General features: G+C 42.4%; 2 protein-coding genes across 5 annotated transcripts in view; one reads left to right on the top strand and one right to left on the bottom strand.

Annotated features, from left to right (window-relative positions):
• The first annotated feature begins 3,464 nt into the window (after positions 1-3,464).
• On the top strand, positions 3,465-9,245 carry LOC143474621 (homeodomain-interacting protein kinase 1-like). Its single transcript, XM_076972118.1, has 10 exons — positions 3,465-3,698; positions 4,820-5,184; positions 5,858-5,981; positions 7,190-7,309; positions 7,409-7,495; positions 7,784-7,965; positions 8,308-8,483; positions 8,628-8,769; positions 8,890-9,093; positions 9,131-9,245. Exons 1-10 carry the CDS (start codon positions 3,465-3,467, stop codon positions 9,243-9,245), a joined length of 1,749 nt encoding a protein of 582 aa, XP_076828233.1.
• An 11,219-nt stretch (positions 9,246-20,464) lies between these two features.
• LOC143475116 (uncharacterized) overlaps positions 20,465-24,143 on the bottom strand; it is a 15,323-nt gene continuing 11,644 nt past the window's right edge. For 3 of the 4 annotated variants that reach the window (XR_013120927.1, XR_013120928.1, XR_013120929.1), the window contains 7 exons: positions 23,159-23,266; positions 22,942-23,044; positions 21,823-22,110; positions 21,423-21,495; positions 21,148-21,237; positions 20,829-21,009; positions 20,465-20,602 (listed from right to left, as the gene is read on the bottom strand). Coding sequence is in view for 1 of the 4 variants with exons in the window: in XM_076972860.1 (XP_076828975.1) it covers positions 20,895-21,009; positions 21,148-21,237; positions 21,423-21,495; positions 21,823-22,110; positions 22,942-23,044; positions 23,159-23,266 (777 nt within the window). In the remaining 3 variants the exon portion in view is untranslated. The remainder of the gene's footprint in view (positions 20,603-20,828; positions 21,010-21,147; positions 21,238-21,422; positions 21,496-21,822; positions 22,111-22,941; positions 23,045-23,158; positions 23,267-24,143) is intronic. The other variant, XM_076972860.1, reaches the window with a different exon arrangement.

The following is a 24,143-nucleotide window of genomic DNA, read 5'->3' as shown; positions in this document are numbered from 1 at the left end:
AATGTACTTACAGTCTGCACTGACTGTGACTTGTGACTGTAACGGGCCGCCCAATGGATGGGTTCCCTTTTGAGTCTTGGTCCTCCCGAGGTTTCTTCCTATTCCCCACCATCATAGGGAGTTTTTCCTCACCACTGTCGCCTTTGGCTTGCTCATTAGGGATATGGACCCATAGTATTGTTAACCATGTAAATCCTGTAAAGCTGCTTTGTGACAACATGTGTTGTGAAAAGCGTTATATAAATAAATTTGACTTTGACTTATAGTTGCACTGACAACATGACAACATAATTATTTTGACTGCCTTGTTCATAGGCAATGGCACACAGACTAGATACTCTGATGGCACTGACAAATTGACTGACCTAAATATTTGCTTTTGAAGCAAAAACAAAGAATTTTGAGTGAATTATGTGCTTTGCAACTGTTTTGAAAATCATGATGAAAGAAATGTACCAAATCGACTGAGAAAAACTGTAAATCAAATCTAGCTACCACCAACTCTCTATCTCCACAAATATGGACTTGTGCTAAAGGGCCGCCCAGTGGAGGATGGGTTCTCTTTTGAGTCTTGGTCCTCCCGAGGTTTCTTCCTAATCTCCACCATCATGTTTTTCCTCGCCACTGTTGCCTTTGGCTTGCTCATTAGGGATCTGGACCCATATGATTGTAAAGCTGCTTTGTGACAACATGTTTTGTAAAATGCGCTATATAAATAAATTTGACTTGACTATCTATCTCTATCTATCTCTCTCTATCTATCTCTCTCTCTATCTATCTATCTATCTATCTATCTATCTATCTATCTATCTATCTATCTATCTATCTATCTATCTATCTATCTATCTATCTATCTATCTATCTTTCTTTCTCTCCAGAGATGGGTAGAGGTTCACCAATCTGTCAATATTGCATCTAAATATTTTCTAAAAAGAAGTGCAAATATTTTAGCCAAGACTGTATACAGTTTTATATTATTAGTCAAAAACGTTCTAATCACTTACTTTAAGTCAATACAATGAATAAGATATGAACTGATTTTAAATAAGAACCCTGATTACAAAATGCAAAACAGAATGTACATTTCCTAGGACATATGTTATGAAGGTGCAGTTGGTGCAGTGAGATTGCTGTTTATCCATTTCTATTCTTATTGTGCTTTATTTCAGACCAACATGCTGTCACTAAGTGGAGGCCACACAATAAAGAGAACGATATGGTGGATCTCCAGCAAGGTCTTCACCCCAAACCTGGCAAAAAGCCTTAACTGGTGTGGCAGGGGACACAAGCGAGTATTAAAACAGACAGCCTGTGGACAGCTTGTTATTGGTGAGTATATTAGAACGACTTACATCTTACATTTTTAGCTTTAGCATGAAGCGCATAGCATTTACGGACTCTTATAGGTCATGTGGTTTTTAAAGTTTTACGGCAAAATGACCGGTAAATAACAACACCTTTGTATATTTTGGAAAATACTACTCCTCCTCCAATTACTTACTATGCTTGTAACCTAATACCTTAAGCCTAGCCTAATAACAGATACATTAGATGATTTATTTCTTACATGCAGTTTACTTAATGTATTCAGGGTAATATAACTGATAAATGTGTAGCCCTTATGCCTCTTTAACAAGAATAGTAATAATATTCTACATTTTGACACACAGCTGCCGCAGTGAAGAACCCAGCGCTACCCGCTCCCATGAAAGCAGAGGCTGAATAATGCCTAAAAGACTACCTCCACCTGGCACCAGCAAGACGCTCATCTTTAATTTGTTAATTACACGTTTGTTGCATATTGTTGATTTTCTGTTAAATAAACATGTTAAATCAAAATCCCTTTCACTTAATTTTGTTTTGTGCTAATAATATTAATAATATTAATTAATTACATAAAATAATATAGCATAATTTTCCAGTGTATATTTCTGTTTGAGTGGAGGCTTCTTAGTGGCTCATACGATCGCGCTGCTTGTGTATTTCGTAGCTTTAACTTAGGGAGGAAGAAGAATATAAAATCTAGCTTTAAATGTAATTCAATCTGGTTTGATTTTAAATGCCACATTCACAGGGTTGCCAACTTTTGACGTTTGCTTGGAGTGAGATTTTAACCTGGAGCCGGTGGCGAGTGTATTTTGTTGAGCGGGGGGGGGGGGGGGGGGGGGGGGGGGGGGTGGCGAACGTAAAATGGACACAGATTCAGTGTTATATCGCCGGTGGATGGCGCCAGAGCTAGCGAACTAGTAACGTATTGAATCATATATGTGGATCTGGGGTAAATAAACTGGATATTTTTTTTCGGCGTGAGATATCGGAAGTGTGGCTGCAGATGAATAAACGCCGTATTAAATAGTCTAGGAGAGATCTCATAAGCGTCTCTGAGACGCAGGCGCGATCATGACGCAGCCAGGTAGGTCTGTAATGCAGCTGCTGGAGGTCTTTCACGATCCACCACAGACTATCAGAGACGTGTTGGCGATGAGCACGCGCTCTTAAATACGTATTCCAGACGAACTGTGTTACATCCAGCAGAGTCTCTGAGATGTACATGTGCTATCAGTTTATCCTTCTATACAACCCCCTTCACCAAGCGTTCGGCTGAAGAATTAAAAGCATAAAGGAGTTTGTAGTGGACAGACCCAATTTTAGGGTTCGTACGACTGCTTGAAATACTTGGAAATACTTTCATTTTAATGTTGCTTTTTCAGATAAAAAAAAAGTGTTGGATATTGGCTAAAGCATTTGAAGATGCTTGAAATGAACTGTGTTTCGTTTCGCAACAAATAGCTATTTGACTGAATGGTTCGCTTATATAACGTTACAAATATATAAGTTACAAATACATAAGAAATGTATCAACCTCTTGTAATTCCAGCGGTAAACTCGAGAGTGCATTAAGACGTTAAGATTGTGTGCTTTGAAAATAAACTACCATTAAATAAAATATTGCTAGTTTGTTAGGTAAGGTAGAGCTACTGGATTAAATCCTACCCAAACGAGCATATATCTTAACTACATATTAATACGCCAACGTGATCGTTTGGGGGGGGGGGGGGGGGGTGGTTAGGTAATAGCTAGCGAGCGAATTAGAGAAAAAGCAAAACTGTAGCTGGCTACCCAAACACGCACATTTAAAACAGTGCTGTTGGTTTGTGTATTGTTTTGAAATTAATCGACCTTATATTTGATCTTATATGCTAATAAAGCAGCGCTGCGTAGCGCGTTGTGGTGCCTGTTACCACGTCACAATCGTAGAATTCGAATTGAGCTTCCATGGAAACCGCTAGTTTACATTACGCGTTGTCATAGTGATGTGCAAACAGAACAACATTTACGGTCGACTACGAATGAATTCTGTGTCGTTTTCTTCTGCTTTTTATTCAAAAAGTTTGTTCTGAGGTTAGTTAACCCAGATAACTAAATAAGATATTCAGATTGGTTAAATCTCTACCACCTGGTCCATGGCGTACTTTGACTCCATGGCTACAAGCAGCAGTTTCCTCAGCATGGACGACTACCGTCTAGTGCAGCACGAGGTCCTCTGCTCTGCCTCCAACAGATACGAGGTGCTGGAGTTCCTTGGCCGCGGGACTTTTGGCCAGGTGGCCAAGTGCTGGAAGCGCGGCACCAGTCAATCTGTCGCCATCAAGATCCTGAAAAATCACCCTGCCTATGCCCGCCAGGGCCTGATCGAGGTGGGGAAATTATGGTAGATTTAAAAGAGGTTTTGAGAATCAATGTGTCAGGGCTGGCTCGGCTGCCACTCCCTCTACCACCAGGAGTTGCGGGACGTAATCAGCAATGATCCGTTTCAGCTGTCTGAAGTTTTGTTTATTGTTTTACCGTGCTCTCACGGCTTATATTGTTTCTCTTTTCACACGTCAAGTACCTCCCTGTACTCCCGCGTTACACAATTGTAGCCCTGATTGTGATGTTGCTTTGTTCCTGCTCTAATAAGATGTAATGGGCTGATATTGGCTAACACTGCAATGTAATCAGGGGCAGTGGCGGCTGGTCAATATGGGGCGCTGGGGCGCCGCCCCCTTAATATTGTTCCGATATTAAAATGAGTTCATTATAAACTGCGATAGTGAGGAAATTATTTAGTGACACTGTGTGTCTAATTGCCATGTTTGAATTTATTAAAAGTGTAAACACATAATTGTATTTAATTGCTTACATTGTGCACACTTCCTGTGTGCGGGGCACCGGTCTAATGAGAGTGCATGGAGAGGCATAAACTTTTGCCAAGCACTGATCTGAGGCTGCAGTTTAATTGGTCGGTTTCAGACACACCCACTCTTGTTGGACACACCCACTCTTGTTGGTAGTGTCAGTCAGCTGCGGTTCGTTAAAGCTGGTTTATACTTTCGCGAGTGATCGTAGGGCGAGACTCCGCCCACCTCGCGCGAACCTCCAACGTAAATCGGTTCATGTTGAATATCAGCAGGCTGGAGCAGCAGCTCATACAAAATGAGAGAAAATTCAGTTTTATCTTTACAAAATAATCTTCTCACAAAGCATTCACTTGAAGAACGTTAGGGCAAAATTCATGTTCAAATAAATAAAGGGCATAAGACTGCTTTATTTGTTTTTAATTTGTTTACACCCCCCTCAATTATTTGTGCACCAGCCGCCACTGATCAGGGGTCATTTCCCTCTGGAAAAGAGCATCTGCCAAATATAGCAAAAGTAAATGTCTGAAGGGAGCCATGCAGTAACTGGGCTGATGCTATTGAAGTTACGTAGCATATTAGCCCTTGAATGCTGTGCCCACATAACTTAACGCCTGTCCCATCTTCCCCCATCTGCTCAGATGAGCATCCTGAGCCGTCTCAACAAGGAGAACGTAGACGAGTTCAACATTGTTCGCTCGTACGAGTGCTTCCAGCACAGGAACCACTTATGCCTGGTGTTTGAGATGCTGGGGCAGAGCCTGCAGGACTTCGTCAAGCACAGCCCGCTGCCGCTGAAGTGCATCCGGCCCATAGTGCAGCAGTTGGCCATGGCGCTCCTGAAGCTGAAGAGTCTGGGCCTGATCCACACCGACCTCAAGCCTGACAACATCATGCTGGTGGACCCCGTCAGGCAGCCGTACCGGGTCAAGGTCATCGACTTCGGCTCCGCCACCCACGTCTCCAAGGCTGTGTGCTCCTCCTACCTGCAGACCAGATACTACCGGTGAGTGGCACGGCCTAAGGCATATTGGAAACAGATGCATGGTTGCGGGAATCGCTTCTGCTCGAGTGTGCTTGAGAGGTGAACTGCCCGTTGTGGATGGCTATGGTGACACGGCTGCACATTAAGATTGTGATAAGCATTACGATGAACTGCAACGCGTTTGATTGCCATTTGATTTATAAGTGATGTATTTTTAACTGGATCATGTAAGTGTTGTCATTTATCCAAACACCAAAGAATATCTTAATATCTTCAGTGCCTGAGAAGTTAAGATGCTCTCAGCACACATAAAAATATTTTTTTGGTTGGTTTTATGCTTCAGGCTTTGGTAATATCAGTACAGGGTACCTGCACTGCTCCATTGTAGTTACACCATGGCAGTGTTGTTCTGTATTTACGTAGTGGAGAACAGCACATCAGTATGTAGTGTCAGTGTGTCAGTGTAGTGTCAGTGTCAGGTTACACTACAGTAGTAGATGGGTAATGCACAGGCCAGTATTGTGCTACCAATTTACCAAAAGAATATTTCAGGTAGTAAAAAAAATACTTCTTAAAGCTTTTACATTTTCACACATTAATTCATCACTCTGTGTTAAAGTGAGTACCTTTGAATCACCACAAACCACATATCATGCTAAACGTGATGATGGACGTTTTTGTCTTTTTGGTCCAGATCGCCCGAGATCATCCTGGGTCTCCCGTTCTGCGAGGCCATCGATATGTGGTCCCTGGGCTGTGTCATCGCCGAGCTCTTCCTGGGCTGGCCCCTGTATCCTGGAGCATCTGAATACGATCAGGTCAGCCCACGGGCCTTGGACCCGAACCTCGCCTTTCTCACGCTTCTGTCTTTATTCACGAAGCATCGAAGAACAGTGCTGATTTAGAGTCTGCTTTCCCACCTCCTTTCCAGAAATTCCTCGCTGTGTAATAAAGATGTAAATCTTGTTTGGGAGAAGAGTGGAGTTGCTAACAGTGATGGCCACCTTTATTCTAACTATGCAGCTTGCTAGCTGTTCTGTAATGACTGGCAAGGAAGAGACTATGAATGATTTTTGGGGAACCAACAAAACAATTAACTCAAATGTGTTGAGAGTGTGATCTGTGGGCCCTTTAGGCCTGAGATGTGTTTGCTGGCTATAATTGGTAATCTAATAAGAGCTCTTTACAGTAGTGCTAGAAATACTGTCTTGCAGTGGGAAAAAATCTCAGGTTTGCATGACAGTGGAATTCTAAGATGGGTCCAGGTGAAGCTCCCAGTACAACAGGGTTGACTGGTGCAAGGTGTTTTAGGAAAGCGAAGCCCTTACTGTGTTAGGGGTGCAGACCCATGGTGGCTTTGTGGCTGTAGGGACATGTAGGGTTTGGATAGAGTAGTTGTCTTTGCTAGCTCGTCTTCAGGATCAATATATGAACATAAAATAAAGTCATCCCATCATACCATAAAATCATCCCGTGATTTTGCCCATTGGGGGCAACACGGTGGCTTGGTGGTTAGCACGTTTGCCTCTCAGCACTGGGGTCTTGGGTTCAAGTCCCTATCTGAGTGGAGTTTCCATGTTCTCCCTGTGTTTGCGTGGGTTTCCTCCGGGATCTCCGGTTTCCTCCCACAGTCCAAAAACATGGAGGTTAGGTAAATTGGCAGTCAACAAAAAATTCTCCCTGAGTGTGTGTCTGTGTCTCTATGTTCAATAAAAAAAGTTGTGTCTGTGTCTGTGTACGTGCGTGTGTGTGCTTGTATGCCCAGTGGTGGATGGTGCTCTGCCACTAGGGTCTGTCCTCTCTCCCCTTCCTGCACCCCATTCAGTCCCCCAGGGGGCTGTGGCTTCCGGTAGAGAGTACGCTGTGCGCAATTGGCTGCCGCTTCTCGCCGGTGTGTGTGTGATTGATTGTCTGTGACTTGTACCTGTGTTAAATTGTAAAGCGCCTTGGGAATCTGGAAAGGCGCTATATAAATCGAACATTCATTCATTCATTCATTCATCCCTCCTGTACGCTGTCGCCGCAGATCCGGTACATCTCCCAGACGCAGGGCCTTCCAGCAGAGAACCTCCTGAGTGCGGGAACCAAGACCAGATGCTTCTTCCACAGGGGCTCTGGCTCCAGCTACCATCTGTGGAGACTCAAGGTCCCCCATCCTTCTTGTGCCATGTGTTCGGTTCATAAGAGATCTGTAATGGCACCTGACAGTACACCTGAACGTTTTTTCTCCTTCTATGTTCCCCAGACGCCTTTAGAGCATGAGGTGGAGCTTGGCGTCAAGTCCCAAGAGACCAGGAGATACATTTTCGACCGTCTCGATGACATGAAGCAGGTTATTTGTGCTCTTGTACACCTTATTGCACGTTTGCATCACTGCTGTGACATGCAAATGAAGAATAAAGCGCACCAGCTGCTGGTGGAGCATGTAGAGCAAGGTCTTGGTTTTGAGTTCAAGGGTTCGAGGGTTCGTGCTGTCATAATAAGAAGTGTATGTAAGTCACAACAGCGCCTGTGAAATGCAGAGGAACACACGGCAATGCTGCTGCTGAAACAGCGTCTTATGCACATCGCCGCCCTCTGCTGGCACATAATATGACCTACCCGTTCGTCTCCCATGCAGGTCAACATGCCCATTCTGGAAGGCACAGACGTTCAGGTGGAGAAGGCTGACCGGTGGGAGTTCATCAACCTGCTTAAAAAGATGCTGACGCTGGACGCAGGGAAACGGATCACGCCATTGGAGACTCTCAAACACCCATTCGTCACCATGGCTCACCTCTCTCACTACCCTCACAGTGCACAGTGAGTGTGTACAGGGCCGTCCCTCCGTCTCACACAGTCCAGCCTGTGTTCCAGCTCCGACGCGGGCAGGATGGTTTGCGTGTCGATCATTATGCAGGGCTGGGCGCTCCATAATTTGCTTCTTTCGTGTAAAATGTATTCAGACAAGGAGCTAAGAATTCCAACTGGAAGCACACTAAAGTTGCATGCAAATGGAAGAAAACCCCAAAGAGCTCTTTTTAAGGAACGCCATCTTATTGTAACTTGCTGTAGCACAGTGCTGTAACTCACCTCTTTCTGTCTCACTGACTCTGTGTGTCACTCTCGTTGTCTGTCTCACTCTCTGTCTCTCTCACTTTGCAGTGTAAAGTCTTGCTTCCAGAACATGGAGATCTGTAAGCGGAGGTCCACGGGCTTCGACGGCAGCAGAGGCCTGTTCGGCAGTGGGGGCGTGGCTGGGGGCGGGGCTGGGGGCGGGGGCCAGCACCAACTCCAACCTCCCAGTCACCTTCAGCAGCCAGCCCGACCAACACAGCCAGGTGGGCCTGCCAGCACAAGCTTGTCGTGTGTTGCACCAGTATCCCCAAACCTACAGCTCACATTAAACACTGCAGGTGTTCAGATAAGAAATTACTCACCGGAAATGTGCTTTTCAGCTATGTTTGAAGGGTCTTGCCATTAAGTACATGTGCCCTGTTTGTTGGTTGTGTGTGTGTCCTCTGCCACGCACCCATCTCAGCCCATCGTCATCTCGGACACACTCCACCCCGCTGTCAGAATAATCACCATCTCCAGCGAGACCGAGGGCAAGGACAATCCCACCAGGTGCCCTCCCCACGAACTCCTTTGCTCCGCCTCCTGTGCCTCTGAGCTCTGTGTTTGCTCTGTGTTGAAACGGTCACCCTTCTGTTTGCTCACTTTGTGGATTTAAACACTCCTCCCTAGCTGCGGCGTGAACAAGCGGGTGGACGTCAACAGCTGTGTGACCGTGCGGGACTCGGACATCTGCAGCCCGCTCAGCCCCAGGCGCCTGCCCACCTTTGTGGAAAACGCCGCCACCCTGCCCAAGTCGCTGGCCATGGTCATCCCACCGGGTGAGTCCCACGCGCTCTGCCTCTCCCTCCCCTCCGGCTCTGTCGACAGGCCGCAGTCGTTGATCACTGTCTCACATCTCCTTATAGAATAGAGCGCCGCGGCCTCCGGGATGGTCCAAAAAGACCTCGGTTGTGCCTTCTGCCAGAGCAGCCCTGCCCGGCGCCGAGAGACACAGAGCCGCGTCCTCCAAGTTTCAGCCTCTCTGAGCCAGGTAGAGCGTCTGTAGAGCAGTTTGCCTTCTCACGCTGCAGCTGCCGTCACACTTCACACTGCCCCATAGAAAATCTTATCTTCGCCCTGTTGTCTTATCCACATGCTGCAACCAGGTGTAGTCCAGAGAGTAGTTCAGCTGGGAGTATTGATATCTCACTGCCATTTTGTGTCTTGGCTCCTCCTACAGGTCCAGGATCTGTTGTGATCTCATGACAGTTCAGGAGGCAGATCCCCCTGGCACCAGTCCACCAGTCAGGAGGATCAACTCACTCCCTGCTCTTTCTTCAATTTGCACTCCTGTTACATTTGCACATTATATTTCTAATTCATTGCATACGTTCACTTTAATCGTAATTACACCAGATTCCTCATACATTCACTTTGCACATACAGTATGTTTACTTACTGCTGCATACGCCACTTACTTGAATGTAAATTTCAGAGACCTCTATTTATTTTATTATATATATAAACAACTCAGCTATATTTTTTATCTTTACTATTGTACTTACCGTTACTATTGTACTATTCCTTTTTTTTACTGTTTTAGTTAATGTTAATTTTAAGTAAATGTTTACCGCTGCACTATGGAGTCTGAGAGTAACGTAATTTCAATCCTGTGTATGTCCCGCACGTATCACAGATTTGACAATAAAGTAGACTTTGACTTTGAACTACCCCTCAGCAGGCTCTTCTTACCTGAAAAAAATGACTTTATTACAGAATTTCAATACTGCAGTGTCTGGGCTTTTTTGCTTGTTTGTTAGTCCATTTTTGTTTGTTTTAGCCAATTTTAGTATTTTGTTTTTAAATTATGTTTATTTCAGATGCATCATCTGTTTTATATATTTATTTTTATTTAACATTTATTCAACCAGGAGGAATCTCACTGAGTTACGATACCTCTTCTCCCAGGGAGTCCTGGCCAATATTTGCAGAACAAAACAATTATACACAATGACATACAATACTTCTATACACAACACAATTTCAGAGAGGGTAAGAAGCCTAGGTTTAAGACAGCTTGACGCTCATTCCAAACATAAGGCGCATACAATGAAAAAGCCATTTTCCCCAACTCAATCAATCAATCAATCAAATTTTATTTATATAGCACTTTTTTACAACAGTTGTTGTCACAAAGCAGCTTTACAAGTGCCGAGTCCTAGCCCCCAGTGAGCAAGCCAAAGGCGACAGTGGCAAGGAAAAACTCCCTAGTTTTTTGCATGAGGAAGAAACCTTGAGAGGAACCAAGACTCAGGGGGGGAACCCATCCTCCTCTGGCCGACACCGCTCACCATGACCAACTCTGTTCTTTCTAATGGGCTATCTAAGAGCAACTTATTTTGTGATTTTGTATTATATAAATAAGATAAATTAGATTGAAATGGAAGTAGATTAGAAATATATAAAGGTATTTTCTCCATTAGGGCCTTTGCAATAAAAAATCAATACATGATACTTCCTACTAATAATTCTATCCACTGAATTTCTGTGACATTACATGTACACCGTATACGTCCTGTGTGTGAGGCGCCGAACTAATTCGTGTCTATTAAACTTTTGGCAAACACGTGACTTGGAGAAGCAGTGTGTGATTTAACAGTGTGTGATAATGCAGACACGAAATAAAGACGACTATTGTATTCTTCATCACAGCTGTGGCGTTATGGTGAAATATCTGATCGGTTAGAGCAGTTCTTAACCAATTAGATTGTGTGGCAGGAACAAATTGTTTTATACATGTGTTAGCAATGTATAAATTTAGATAGATTGCTGATAATGCTAGCTTGCTGCTAACGTTAGCATTCAGTAAATGTGTTGCTGTGTTTAGAGTTTTAAAAATGTATCTCAAGTATTGGGAAACGCATGTTAGCAGTCGTAAAAAAACTAAAGGATTTCTTAGAATTTAGCAGAAATTTTAGTTAGAAATACACTCACTACCAGCAGGATGTAAAGTTGGTGTTTATTTTAGCTTGTTTGAAGTAAATAAATGAAAATGCTTCCTCTCTCTCTCTCTCTCTCTCTCTAATTTTATGTTGCGCAAGGCAAGCATTTTATTGCTCAAAAATAACTTTATTGCTTAAAAGCACTGATTTGAGGAATCTCTGTTCATGTCACGTTATAGCCTATGTCTTGTCATTCACTTGATCTTTTGCATGAAGCACACTGTTTTGCTTTTGACTGAAAGCAGTAATGGTTTAAAATGTTATTTGATGCCAAATGATAATAAACAAGTTCATATCTATGAAACCAGTGTTGTCAGTGAAGTTCATTTACAATAATTATAACAATTAATTATTAATAATAAAAAATCTCATAAGTATCTCTTAAGTTATTTGTAACTGTGTAGTGATTAATACTGTAGCAGGAACCACATACCAAAATTATAGCAATAGCAAAAATGCCTTTATTAAAACTCACATTCTAACATCAGAGAGACCCAACAAGTGTTTGTACATGCCGTCTTTATATACGATTTCTCCACGCCCCAAACTCACAGATCTGCTTCTATGCCTTACATGGTATTGTTGTTCGAACAAACAAGTCTTCTCTCTTTGTCTCCAAACCTAACATCTCTTATACATATGGTTCCTGTCTCTGGACTGTCTGCTTGACCCGAGGTCACCATACATCAGGATGTCATACATTCATGTTTCACCCATGTCAGCATTATTAGTTCACCACTTCTGCTTGAGCAATCACCTTCTCGTTTAAACTCCTTACGCATCATGATTTCCTAAGGCCCTCTCTCGGGTTCACAGCTCGGACACATTTAAAACAATAGTTACATTTAATTCCTATATTATGTTTAAAGGGTAAGCAAAATATATTGTTGCTAATGCTAGTGCTAAGCAAAAGGATCCAAATCCAAAATCACAACAAAAGTTAAATTAACAAGTAAAAGCAACTGAGTAATTTTAAATTGAGTAAATTTAGTAATTTCAACTTTTGATTAGTTCACTCTATTTAAATCATATAAGTATGAATTGTATCCATACAACTCAATTATATTAGTTTTGACAGAAGCCATTACTTAATTTTTTTGAGGCAACGAGTTACCTCTGTTTTTTAAGTAGATTGAACTTATTAGGGTTAATTGGTTGCCTTGAAGTTTGCGGTGGGGAGCAAAGACACGAGGGACACGCCTACTTTTTTGGTAGCCTATCAGTATAGTTAATTATATTTCCTCTTATGTGACTGGATTATCCTGGATGATTTGCATTAGCGTTTGGATAGCTCGTTAGCTGACCAGGGGGCTATTCCATGAAGCGAGCTTATGAAAGCGGCGCTTATTAGAGTGAGCCTCGCTTGAGTTAGCCAAACAGTTCACTTCCGTCTAGTTCCGTTCCACTAACGAAATCCAGACGCAACCTATTTCCACTAATTCAAGCCAGGCTTTTGTAATCGGCGAACATGCGCGTGCACACAGTATTTGCACAGCCTCACTAATCGATATTCGAAAAGGCAAGAAAATGTCGAAAGAGCTGAAGAAACGAGCAGCTTTTTTTTCCTTCTGCTGAACAGGAGCTACTCATACGTCTTTATGAGGAATATAAACACGTTATTATGAAGAAAGGCAACACATCCTGTATTAATAAAGCCAGAGAAGCTGCTTGGCATAATATTGCAGACAGATTAAATGGGTGAGCATATACACTACCGTTCAAAAGTTTGGGGTCACCTAGACAATTTTGTGTTTTCCCTGAAATCTCATACTTTTATTTATTAAATGAGTTGCAAAATGAATAGAAATATAGTCCAGACATTGACAAGGTAGAAATAATGTTTGTTTTTTTTATTTGAAATAATTTTCTACTTTAAACTTTGCTTTCGTCAAAGAATGCTCCCTTAGCAGCAATTACAGCATTGCAGACCTTTGGCATTTTAGCTGTTAATTTGCTGAGGTAATCTGGAGAAATTTCACCCCATGCTTCCAGAAGCCGCTCCCACAAGTTTGATTGGGTTAATGGGCACTTTTTTCGTACCATACGGTCAAGCTGCTCCCACAACAGCTCAATGGGGTTGAGATCTGGTGACTGCGCTGGCCACTCCATTACCGATAAAACACCAGCTGCCTGCTTCTTCTCTAAATAGTTTGTGCATAATTTGGAGGTGTGCTTTGGGTCATTGTCCTGTTGCAGGATGAAATTGGCTCCAATCAAGCGCTGTCCACAGGGTATGGCATGGTGTTGCAAAATGGAGTGATAGCCTTCCTTATTCAAAATCCCTTTTACCTTGTTCAAATCTGCCACTTTACCAGCACCAAAGCAACCCCAGACCATCACATTACCTCCACCATGTTTGACAGATGGTGTCAGGCACTCTTCCAGCATCTTTTCAGTTGTTCTGCGTCTCACAAATGTTCGTCTGTGTGATCCAAACACCTCAAACTTTGATTCATCTGTCCATAACACTTTTTTCCAATCTTCCTCTGTCCAATGTCTGTGTTCTTTTGCCCATATTAATCTTTTTATTTTATTAGCCAGATATGGCTTTTTCTTTGCCACTCTGCCCTGAAGGCCAGCATCCCGGAGTCGCCTCTTCACTGTAGACATTGACACTGGCGTTTTGCGGGTACTATTTAATGAAGCTGCCAGTTGAGGACCTGTGAGGCGTCGATTTCTCAAACTGGAGACTCTAATGTACTTGTCTTCTTGCTCAATTGTGCAGTGGGGCCTTCCACTTCTCCTTCTACTCTGGTTAGAGCCTGTCTGTGCTCTCCTCTGAAGGGAGTAGTACACACCATTGTAGGAAATCTTCAGTTTCTTGGCCATTTTGTGATTTTAATCGAACCAACAATTGTAATGCTCCAAATTCTCAACTAGCTCAAAGGAAGGTCAGTTTTATAGCTTCTCTAATCAGCAAAACTGTTTTCAGCTGTGCTAACCTACTTGCACAAGGGTTTTCAAGGGTTTTCTAAATATCCAATAGCCTCCTTACAGAGTTAGCAAACACAATGTACCATTAGAACACTGGAGTGATGGTTGTTGGAAATGGGTCTCCATACATCTATGTAGATATTGCATTAAAAACCAGATGTTTACAGCTAGAATAGTCATTTACCACATTAATAATGTATAGAGTGTATTTTTGATGCATTTAATGTTAGCTAAATTGAAAAAAAAAAACTGCTTTTCTTTCAAAAATAAGAACATTTCTAAGTGACCCCAAACTTTTGAACGGTAGTGTAATTTAATCCATTCATTGGCATTTTAAAAGTGTTATAGTAAATTAATAATGTTAATAATAATTTCCTGATTTAAAAGTAACATGAGCAGGGTTAAGAGAACGTGGCAGCAGGTCAAGGTGAAATATAAAAATATACTCCAGAATGGTAAGTACAGTTGATTAGTCCAATGTGCAGGAAAAGGTAAAACACCATATTAAATAACTATATAAAATATTTTAGCAACCAGAAAGAAAACTGCTACTGCTGCTGCTGGTGGTGGGCCTCCTGTAGCAGCCCTCACTCCTGCAGAAGACCTTGCTTTAGAGCAAAACAGCGGACACCCCATCATTGTGGGAATTGAAGGAGGAACATCATCTGATCCTGTCTGTCCTCATGATACACAGCCTTATGTTAAAGGTAGGTTCAGTTGTTTCTCAGATTTTACATGTTTGTTCTTACAGGCTACATCATAGTATTATTGTATTCTTGATGACTACAGTGGTGGGGGGTGTGCGGACTCTTTTAGACCCTCCTGTATTTGACAATGATGCGAGTACCATAAACCAGCCTATTTCTTATGACGGAACCCTGAGGATCGTTAACATTTATGTGTCTTAATTTGTTGTTTGCAGGGGGAGATTGCCGGACCATCCAGGATGGTACAGGAGAATGAGGACACAGTGTCTGCCTGTTCTGTAAGGCGTGTGTGTCTATGTATCTGTCTGTTAATGTGCTGTGTGATCTCATGATTTGTGTTGTATTTAAAGGAAATGGAAGAACAGAGAGAAGACCCTCAGGCCTCCATGTCCAGAGCTCACACCTCTGCAAGAGAACACGTGAGTAGTAGTTATGCAGTTCAACATGAATAAATACTTCTCAATCTTGACTATACTTCAGTCTTAAAGGAATCTGAGATTAGTGAGATCTACAAAAGGTTCTTGCTCCAAGATATAGAATGTAAAAAAGCAGATCTGCAATACAAAAAACTAAAAATATGGAAGTTGGAGCTTGAAATAAAGAAAATGGAGAAAAATGTGAGTATTTGCAAAAAGGTCTCACTTTAATATGCTTGTTTTTGCAAGATAAGTAAATCAAAGTTTCTTCTGTCCACAGGCTCAGCAAGACTATTACTAAATTTCTCTTTCCAAAAAAAAGCCGTCTTGTTTTATGTTAATAGTGTTAATGAACAAATGCAAACAAAATATTCCCTTAACCAAAGTAAGTGTTTGCATACATGTCCCTCATAGCTCTACCATCCATGTGGTCTGCAATTAAAATGCCATCTTCCCATTGCTCCAACTGCACTCTTGGCATTTCTTCTTTTTGCAGTATTGCCACATTGTGCAAAACTGCACAGGGTGCTACGATATCACAGGCTCTCTCAGGGGTGACTCTGAGATGGCGCAAGCAGTTAAATCTGCTCTTTAACTGTCCAAATGCCATCTCACTGCATGCCCTTGTCTTAGAATGTGCACGATTGAACCTCCTCTCTGCATCTGTTGTAGGGTCTGCATATGGGGTAAGGAGAAAAGGTTGGCAGGGGTAACCCCTATCCCTAAGCAATAAGCCAGGAAAAGCACCTACAATTATAAGGAGAAGAGTTAAACACTGAGGCCAAATCTGCACTATTTTGTGTGGTTGGAGTGTTCTTACCTTGGGCAAACCTCTGTGCCAGTGAGGAGGCACGAAATATTGTGCACCGAGCCGGGCCATTTTACCTCAATGTTGGAGAATAGAAATTGGCTGGTGCAAACCATTTAGAACAATGGCAAAAGTGACAAAGGGTGAAAGTTGTTCAAACCCATGAACTGACATGCTTTACATTTTCTGTTGGGTAGGCAAAACTTGCATGTACCTGTACATTGATGCTGTGAAATAATTTTTTGGTTCACATAGTCTGCCTCCATGGGTACAGATGGAGCCTTTATCCAGATGTGAGTACAGTCTATAGCACCAATGACATTTGAAAATCCTAGAGAATTCAATGCGTTTTGAATTGAATGAATTTTAGCATGAAATAGTTGATTAAGATGAATACAAAGCACTTTGGTAAGTGCTCTGGATAAGAGCATCTGTTAAAGTCATATACATTTAACTCCAGTGCCAGCCCCCTACTGCCTGACCGGATAAGCCTACACCATGATGGACATTACTACATCTTTTCCTTTTCTTTATTTTCTTTCTGTCTAAATTGTTGTTGTTGTCATGGTGAGCGGTGTCGGCCAGAGGAGGATGGGTTCCCCCCCTGAGTCTTGGTTCCTCTCAAGGTTTATTCCTCATGCAAAAAAACTATGGAGTTTTTCCTTGCCACTGTCGCCCTTGGCTTGCTCTCTGGGGGCTAGGACTCGGCACTTGTAAAGCTGCTTTGTGACAACAACTGTTGTAAAAAGCGCTATATAAATAAAATTTGATTGATTGATTGATTGACTCCAAGTTACTGATTAAACCAACACTACTTCTCATGAATACATGACAGCTGTTCTGAAAAGGATGGGAAGGATGCCTCTGTGACCAGGGAATTTGATGAATATATTAAGGAAACGCTTAAGCGCAAGGTAAACCTTTCGAATTTCGCGGCAGACCGTTGCCTTACTAAGATGTTATGCATCCCCAACACTGTACAGAAATGCATGACTGGCAAAGAAGCGCAAAGCGATACAGACCGTTTGGGGTTTGGTAAGAGCTTTACAACGTCTAGTGGTCTTCTCAATATATGGCCCCAGTAATTTACAAAGATATATAATACTGTGTCTTCTGAACAAATAAGTAGTCATCTGGAAAACCCAGTGGATCTGTCCTGTCCTGGAATGACCTTGGAGCTGGTAGCATGAATGCTCTGCACACTATACACGCTCCCTCATCTACTGGATTCTCTACAAATGGACATGCCATGGTCAATCAGCCTTCAGCCTTCACTGTTAGCTGCTCTTTTATAGCCTACATTTTGGATTATTTGTATCACCTGTATGAAAATCTTGGTAAGGTAGTTGTCTGTGTCCATTTCCTTTTTGCACCATTAAGTTAACCACACATTTACATTATTTATACTGAACATATATAAATTGCAGAGTGATATGATTTGCTTGTAATTTGAACACAAAAGAGGAAGTATGGGGATAAATATATACCTAAAAGTATCCACCTAAATTACTCAGTATTAATAATTATTAATACTCAGGTACAAAGAATTGTATTTTTTGTGATATAGAGTTTATACTAATGTATGTTTCTGCACCATAACTGCGATTAGACACTGTATTCCATTTTACACTGACCTGAATTTGTGAAGATTAAACCAATACATTAAAATGTACAGAAACCTCACTGATTAACAATGAATATGTACTCTTAAGATCGAAATATATATTGCATTTGGAAATATAATTATTAAATTTTGATAATAACCTGCAATCATTCCAAAGTAATAATTACAGTACTCAATTAAATGTATAAAGATATGATATTATATACTACATCCACAGCAATTTAATGGATAGAACTACAGTGGAACCTTGTTCCTCAATTCAGTTTCCCGGATGGCGAGACTGACATCACGCTGCTCAGCCAATAGAAGCGGTCCCGCTAAGCTAAGCCTCAACTCTAGCCTGGTACAGAGCAGGTTAGTTCAAACGTATATGTTGCTGTAGTAACTGAGCGAGGCTCAAGTCTAGCCTCAAGTCTAACCGAATTTGAGCAAAATGAGCCAGGCTTGTCTTAAAAAGCCCGGCTTACTGAGTTAGCTCGCTTTGTGGAATACCCCCCAGATCCTTGTTTCTTGTGTATGTGATAAATTACATTCTGCACAGTTACCTCAGGATATGTCAACAGAAAATAACAATCATAGAACAATATATATCTATAGTCACCATGACAACAGTTATCAAAAGTGCAAAAAGAGCAGAGCTCCTAGGTGTGTTAAACCTGATGTGATTCACTAAAATCTGTGCTCCTTATTTAAAAGGACTTCTGAGTTTAAGGATTTAGCTTTCTGCTAATTCAAAATGTTAAAAACGTTTGACTTTCTTCCTCTCTCTTTCATTTAGAGTGCAGGCACAGTAAGAAATGCACAAACATCTCCATCCTCAAGTAGAATCCATGTTGGGCTTTATTTTGGTCTGGAGGTCTGGCTGGCAGCTCTCATGTGGTCGGGAGGTTCTTCACAATCTCTCTTAGGCTCTTGCGGATATTGGAAGGTTGGTAACCAGCGCAGTCCAGCAGCGCGGGGCCCATGTGAGCATGAAGGGCTTGGCATAGGTGGACAGTGGCCCCTCTCACGCTTCCACCCCTCCCGTGGACCGTACCACTGTTGCTGGAGGTCCCCAGGAGGTACCAGAGCAGAGGGAGCACCTTCTGCTCAACCAGTTGTGGCTTGCAGGGGTAAAGTTCCCTAACCAGCTCTATAAAAAGGACATTTAAAAGGAACAATGATAAATAAATCAACCCTGGACAGCACTGGGTTATTACAGAAGCATTTTCTTAACCTAGAAAGATTTCATTCAATTAAAGTGACAGTATTTGGTAACTATGGTAACTCTCTGGAATGATTATTATCAATATTATAAATATTATTAATTAATATAGGAATTATAGTATTTCTGGTAAATCTTTTATCTTTTTTTATATCTGGCATCTCTTAGCATATCAGTGGAATGACTTTCTGAAAGAATAGTTTTTTGATAAATGTATTTGAAATTCAAGCCGGTTCATTTTGAACCATGCTCTGTCCTTTAACTACTGGGTCTGGGACTACACTGTGCATGCCCTACTGTAAATACAATGTGTGGTGCCACACACTGCCCTGTACTCGAGTATTTGTTTACAATATATGTCTACACATACATTTGTTTAATGAGTTAACATGGGGCATAGTGGATGGGATAAAAAATCTTCATCATTTATCCAATCATGAATCGCTACCTTGGATTTCAGAGTGTGGACAGTGTCCCTGATGGTTGCCAGGTCTTTGGCAGGGATGTACTTTTCCACCATCTTATCAAAGTCGTGGTGGGAGGACAGGAACAGCAGGATACGCCGGCCAAAGCACCTGAGACGAGGAACAGACCCCAAAACAGGAGAGAACCATGAGGGACCCGTAACTCACAGCACACCGACCATTTATCTTACCAGCACAATTTTACAAGGCTGTCTGTGTCTAGAAAACACGATAGTGCTTCTATTACTCTACAATTTAGCAGCATTTGCTGACTTCAGAGTATCAGACTAGGAGACTAAAAGAATCAGCAAAATATTACTATCTGGGAAACTGAATAAGCTTTGTAGAATTCTCGTTCTGATCCCAGTACTAACTTGGTTTCTTGTGAAGAGTCCTGTGCCAACTTGGAGACTGCAGGAATAATTTGCGGTGTGATGTCTTTCGCCCCAGACAATAAGCGGCCAGCACCAATCTTCTCTACCAAAGTAGCCAAGTGCCGAGCAGTACACTTTCTTACTGCAGCATTCAGATGACTTTTGAGGAAAACAGAAGGAAAAAAATAACTATTATTATAATAGTAATAACTATTAATCCATCCAATGTATACAGTACAACTTTTAACTTCTATAAAGAAACTTAAAACCCTTATGTATGATCTAATTGCACAATCAAATGATCATATTCTATTCGATTGCTTAGCTTGCACCAGTTAGTGTACATGTGTATTTTTAAACAGAAAATGTTTGTATGTCCTCTGTGAGCTAGCTAACTAGCCTATTTTTTAAGCATTGTGAAGGGCAGTTTGGATCAGCAGAGCGGAGATGGAACGCAATAAAAATAACATATAAGAGGATAAATAACTAAAAATATTGATATAGGCCAGGGCAATATTTTGAAAGAACATTGGAGAGGTAAAAACAGCAGCCAAAATTAGTGCTGTGTTAGCTTCTTGTGACTGTTGTTGCTATCTGAAAGCCACAGTTTAAAGCTCACTGCAGGCTAACTGACCAGAGTCCTCCAGCGAGAAGGGCGTTCATGCTCCGAATGGGGGTGCAGTTCTGCACCATGCTGTCCAGAGCTGTGTCCACGTCCTGCCTGATGAAGACATTGGACTCCGCTGCTTTGTGGAGGAGGACCTTAGCTGTAGCCTCCACTTCTTGGTCCATCCCTTTCTGCAGGCTGGAGTACAACTCCCTCAAGGACACCACCGCCATGCGGGACACGCCAGAGCGCAGGTTCAGCACCTGCAGGAAAGACGACGTTCCAGCTCGTTTTAGCCACATCCAACACTGCCACCGCCATCTTAATAAGTATAATCCACCACTGCAATGTGTTATGTAGGCGGAAATACCTTAATCACTAATTACAGTTAGATATGCCATCTGAATTTCAATTAGATGAGAAATGTTTTTATCAAAAAAGAATTTCAAAGTACTACGCTAAATCTGACTTGACTGTCAGCAACATCACCTGTAATGTGATGGCATGTTTGTATTCTGTCTATCCACTGATGTTTGCACTGGACATACACGGACATCAGTGGGTTGTGCCTCTTCGGTAATGGTAGACCTTGATCTGATTGTTCTCGTCCAGGCCGAGCTGGACCAGCCCATTGGTGGGTGGGGCAGCTGGGTAGCGTGTGAAGAGAGGCCTGGGCAGAGGTTCAGGAGAGTACAAGGGTGCAAGAGAGTGTGTGTGAAAATATGATGCATTCTGTTCCCGTACTGGTTTGTGTGTGATACGTACATGTGTATAAGCTGAGGGGGAGAGAGAGATTGTGAAAGGATACACATTTGGGTCTTTGCGTTGTGATTCCAGCCACCTTTTGTTGTCTTCAATCAGTCTCTGCAGCCTCTGGCTATCTAGCTCAGAGGAGAGACTACACACACACATACACACACACACACACACACACACACACACACACACACACACACATATAATGGAAAAGCACTGTATGAGTTCATCAATTTTCCTTTCAAAATCAACAGCAGCACTGACCCTGTGAGTGAGAGTGAGAGATTGTGAGCGAGCCTGCACAGGTGTGCAAGTGTGTGTAGTCACCTTGCTGGAGTGTATCCACTATATGCTCTGGTAGCCCTCATGGGATAGCGGGCACTGGTATCCATGGAAACTCCTAAAATCAGAGCAGTCTTAATACAGGTAGTGCGGTTTAGATTGAAGCTAATCTGAAGCAGGTCTCTACACTGCACCACACTTGCACTGGAAAAGATCTGCATTGTCCAAGCACAGAAAATCAATGGAGGTCATCAACTATGCAAAAAAGGCTATAAATCCAGCAGTGACTGGTTTGTGCTTGAGGGAGAGGCAGAAGTTTTCTATTTGTATTTTAAAGGTTTTACGAGTGATGAAGAAATGAAGCATTAGTGAAAGTTACTGCAGCCCACTGAGGTGACCACTGCTCATCACTGCTAATGATTGGGGTGTGTCTGTCTCTACGTACCAGGGAAGAGTTTGCTCCAGTGGGAGTTCAAATGAAGGTCAGACCCGTGTGTTTTTGGGACAGAACAGTGTAAGAAACTGTTCTGATTGGCCAATGAAGAGGAGGCGGGGCTTGGTGTCCATGCCCAGGACGGGGCAGGAGGGAAGGAGGAGGACGGAGGTGGCTGAGGGAGGGGCTGGACGGTCCTCCCAGTGAGAGATCCCAGTGCACCCAGCACTGTGTTCAGCTGGCCAGAGATCTGCTGCAGGGACTCTGCTAACTGCTGCACTTTCACTGGCACTGCATGTGCTGAAACAGAGAGGAAGACCAGGGTTTGGGTGTATTACTGCTAGAGAGATAAAAACATCAGACAACTATGAACCATCAAGACCAGAGTGGACTCTAGAGCTGCTTACAGTTGTGGGCAAATTTTTAGTTTTCACAGTTTGCTTCCTCAGTTTATTTTTTTAAGAACCTTTTGTCAAATGTTTATGTGATATAATGAAGTACAATTATTAACAGTCCATAATTGTTTGTTGCTAAACTGCTCCTGAATCGTTGGGAGAAGTTGTTCTGGAAGGATGTTTTGATACCTTCCCTTATTTATGGCTGTGCTTTGCTTAGGCAACATTGGGAGTGACCCCACACTTTGATGGTGTGAGGAGGCTCATAGCTGCCTCCTCTGTAGGAGACGCTCCTGTAGGAGACGCTCCAGTAAGAGACGCTTCCTGAAGCCTCCTTCATGCAACTTGAAGCACTCTCCCCAAAGTCCTTAGTGACTGGATAAATGGTTCTCTTCTAATCAGCATGACGGATTGATGTCAGCTGTCTTATCCTCATCAACTTTTTATCTCCTGAGCTAACGAGATCATCACTGAAATGATCTCCATTAACTGAAATGGAGGAGCCGTAATGCAATAATTTTGTATTGTAATTTTGTATTGTAAAAGGTCATTTTCATCACAGGGAATGACTTTGCAATTAATTGCAATTCATCTAATCACTCTTCACAATCTAGAATCAATACAAATTGCCACCATAAAAAAACTATGGTAGTAAACTTTGTGAAAACCAAAATTAGTGCCTTCTCAAAATGTCTACCCGTGTGTGCGTGTTGTGCATTCAGAGTTTGTCTCTCACTCGTCTCCTCTTGGCCATACTCGTCTCTGCTCGTCTCTGAGTCTCTGACATCAAATGAGACTCTCCGATCTCCCACCAGCCGCTCGCCTTCATCACATGACAGCTGAGAAAAACATTGTAAAGCCCAGGTAGGTATTAATGTGGGTTTGTACGTAAGTGTGTGGGTGCAGGCATACGCGTGTGTGTGTGTGTGTGTGTGTGTGTGTGTGTGTGTTACCTCCTCTGCCAGTGACGTCTCCAGCTGGCTGAGTCTCTCCTCTTTCTTTCTCAGGAGCGTGTGGTCCTTCTGGACCGTCTCCCTCAGCTTCTCCTGCTCACTCACCTCCTACAGCACAGGGGAGCAGAACATCTAAGAGGAACTACACTCATGCTTCCTACTGTCTCCTATCTGACCTGGCTACATGGCTGTAGGCACTGCAAGACCTAACGTGCTTAGACCCACTACGGCACTGAAACCGTCTAAAGTAGTCTTAAAATCTCTTAATATTCTCAGATAAAGGTCAATCACTCTCCTGGTTCAAATCCTACCTGAACAATCGTTACCAATTTGTACTTGAAAATAATGAATACTCATAAGGATCTGTATTGGGTCCCATGTTATTCTCATTATATAGGCTAGCAAGCATTTGTAGGCATGGTATTAGCTTCCATTGCTATGCAGATGATACTCAGTTATATATATCTTCTAATTTGGATGATGTCAATACTACTACCAAAACTGACAACTGCATCCAAGAAATAAAGAACTGGATGGTGTCTAATTTTCTTCTTCTAAATTCTGATAAAACTGAGGTGTTACTTCTTGGATCCAAGACTGCAAGAAGCAATTGGTCGAATCTTCTTATTACACTAGATGGCTTTTCAGTAACACCTGAATCTCCTGCTAAAAGTTTAGGTGTCTCTAGTGATTTGGATCTTTCATTTTTCACACACATATGCAATGTCACTAATGCTGCCTTTGCAACTTCATGTAATATTGCCAAGCTGAGACATGTACGTTCGGTATCAGATGCAGAGAAACTGGTCCACAATCTCATCAAGATTGGACTACTGTAACTCTCTTTTAACTGGATGCTCTAAACAGTCCCTGAAGAAAGTCCAACTTGCTGCATTTGAATCCAAGAGCCAGAGTCCTAACTAGGCCTTGAGAAGTCCATCACATTAGTCCTACTCTCTCAGCGTTGCACTGGCTCCTGGTTAAA

Source organism: Brachyhypopomus gauderio, chromosome 14 (assembly GCF_052324685.1).
Source record: "Brachyhypopomus gauderio isolate BG-103 chromosome 14, BGAUD_0.2, whole genome shotgun sequence".
Taxonomy (NCBI): domain Eukaryota; kingdom Metazoa; phylum Chordata; class Actinopteri; order Gymnotiformes; family Hypopomidae; genus Brachyhypopomus; species Brachyhypopomus gauderio.
The sequence above is the reverse complement of the archived record's forward strand: the minus strand, read 5'-3'. Positions and strand labels throughout refer to the sequence as shown.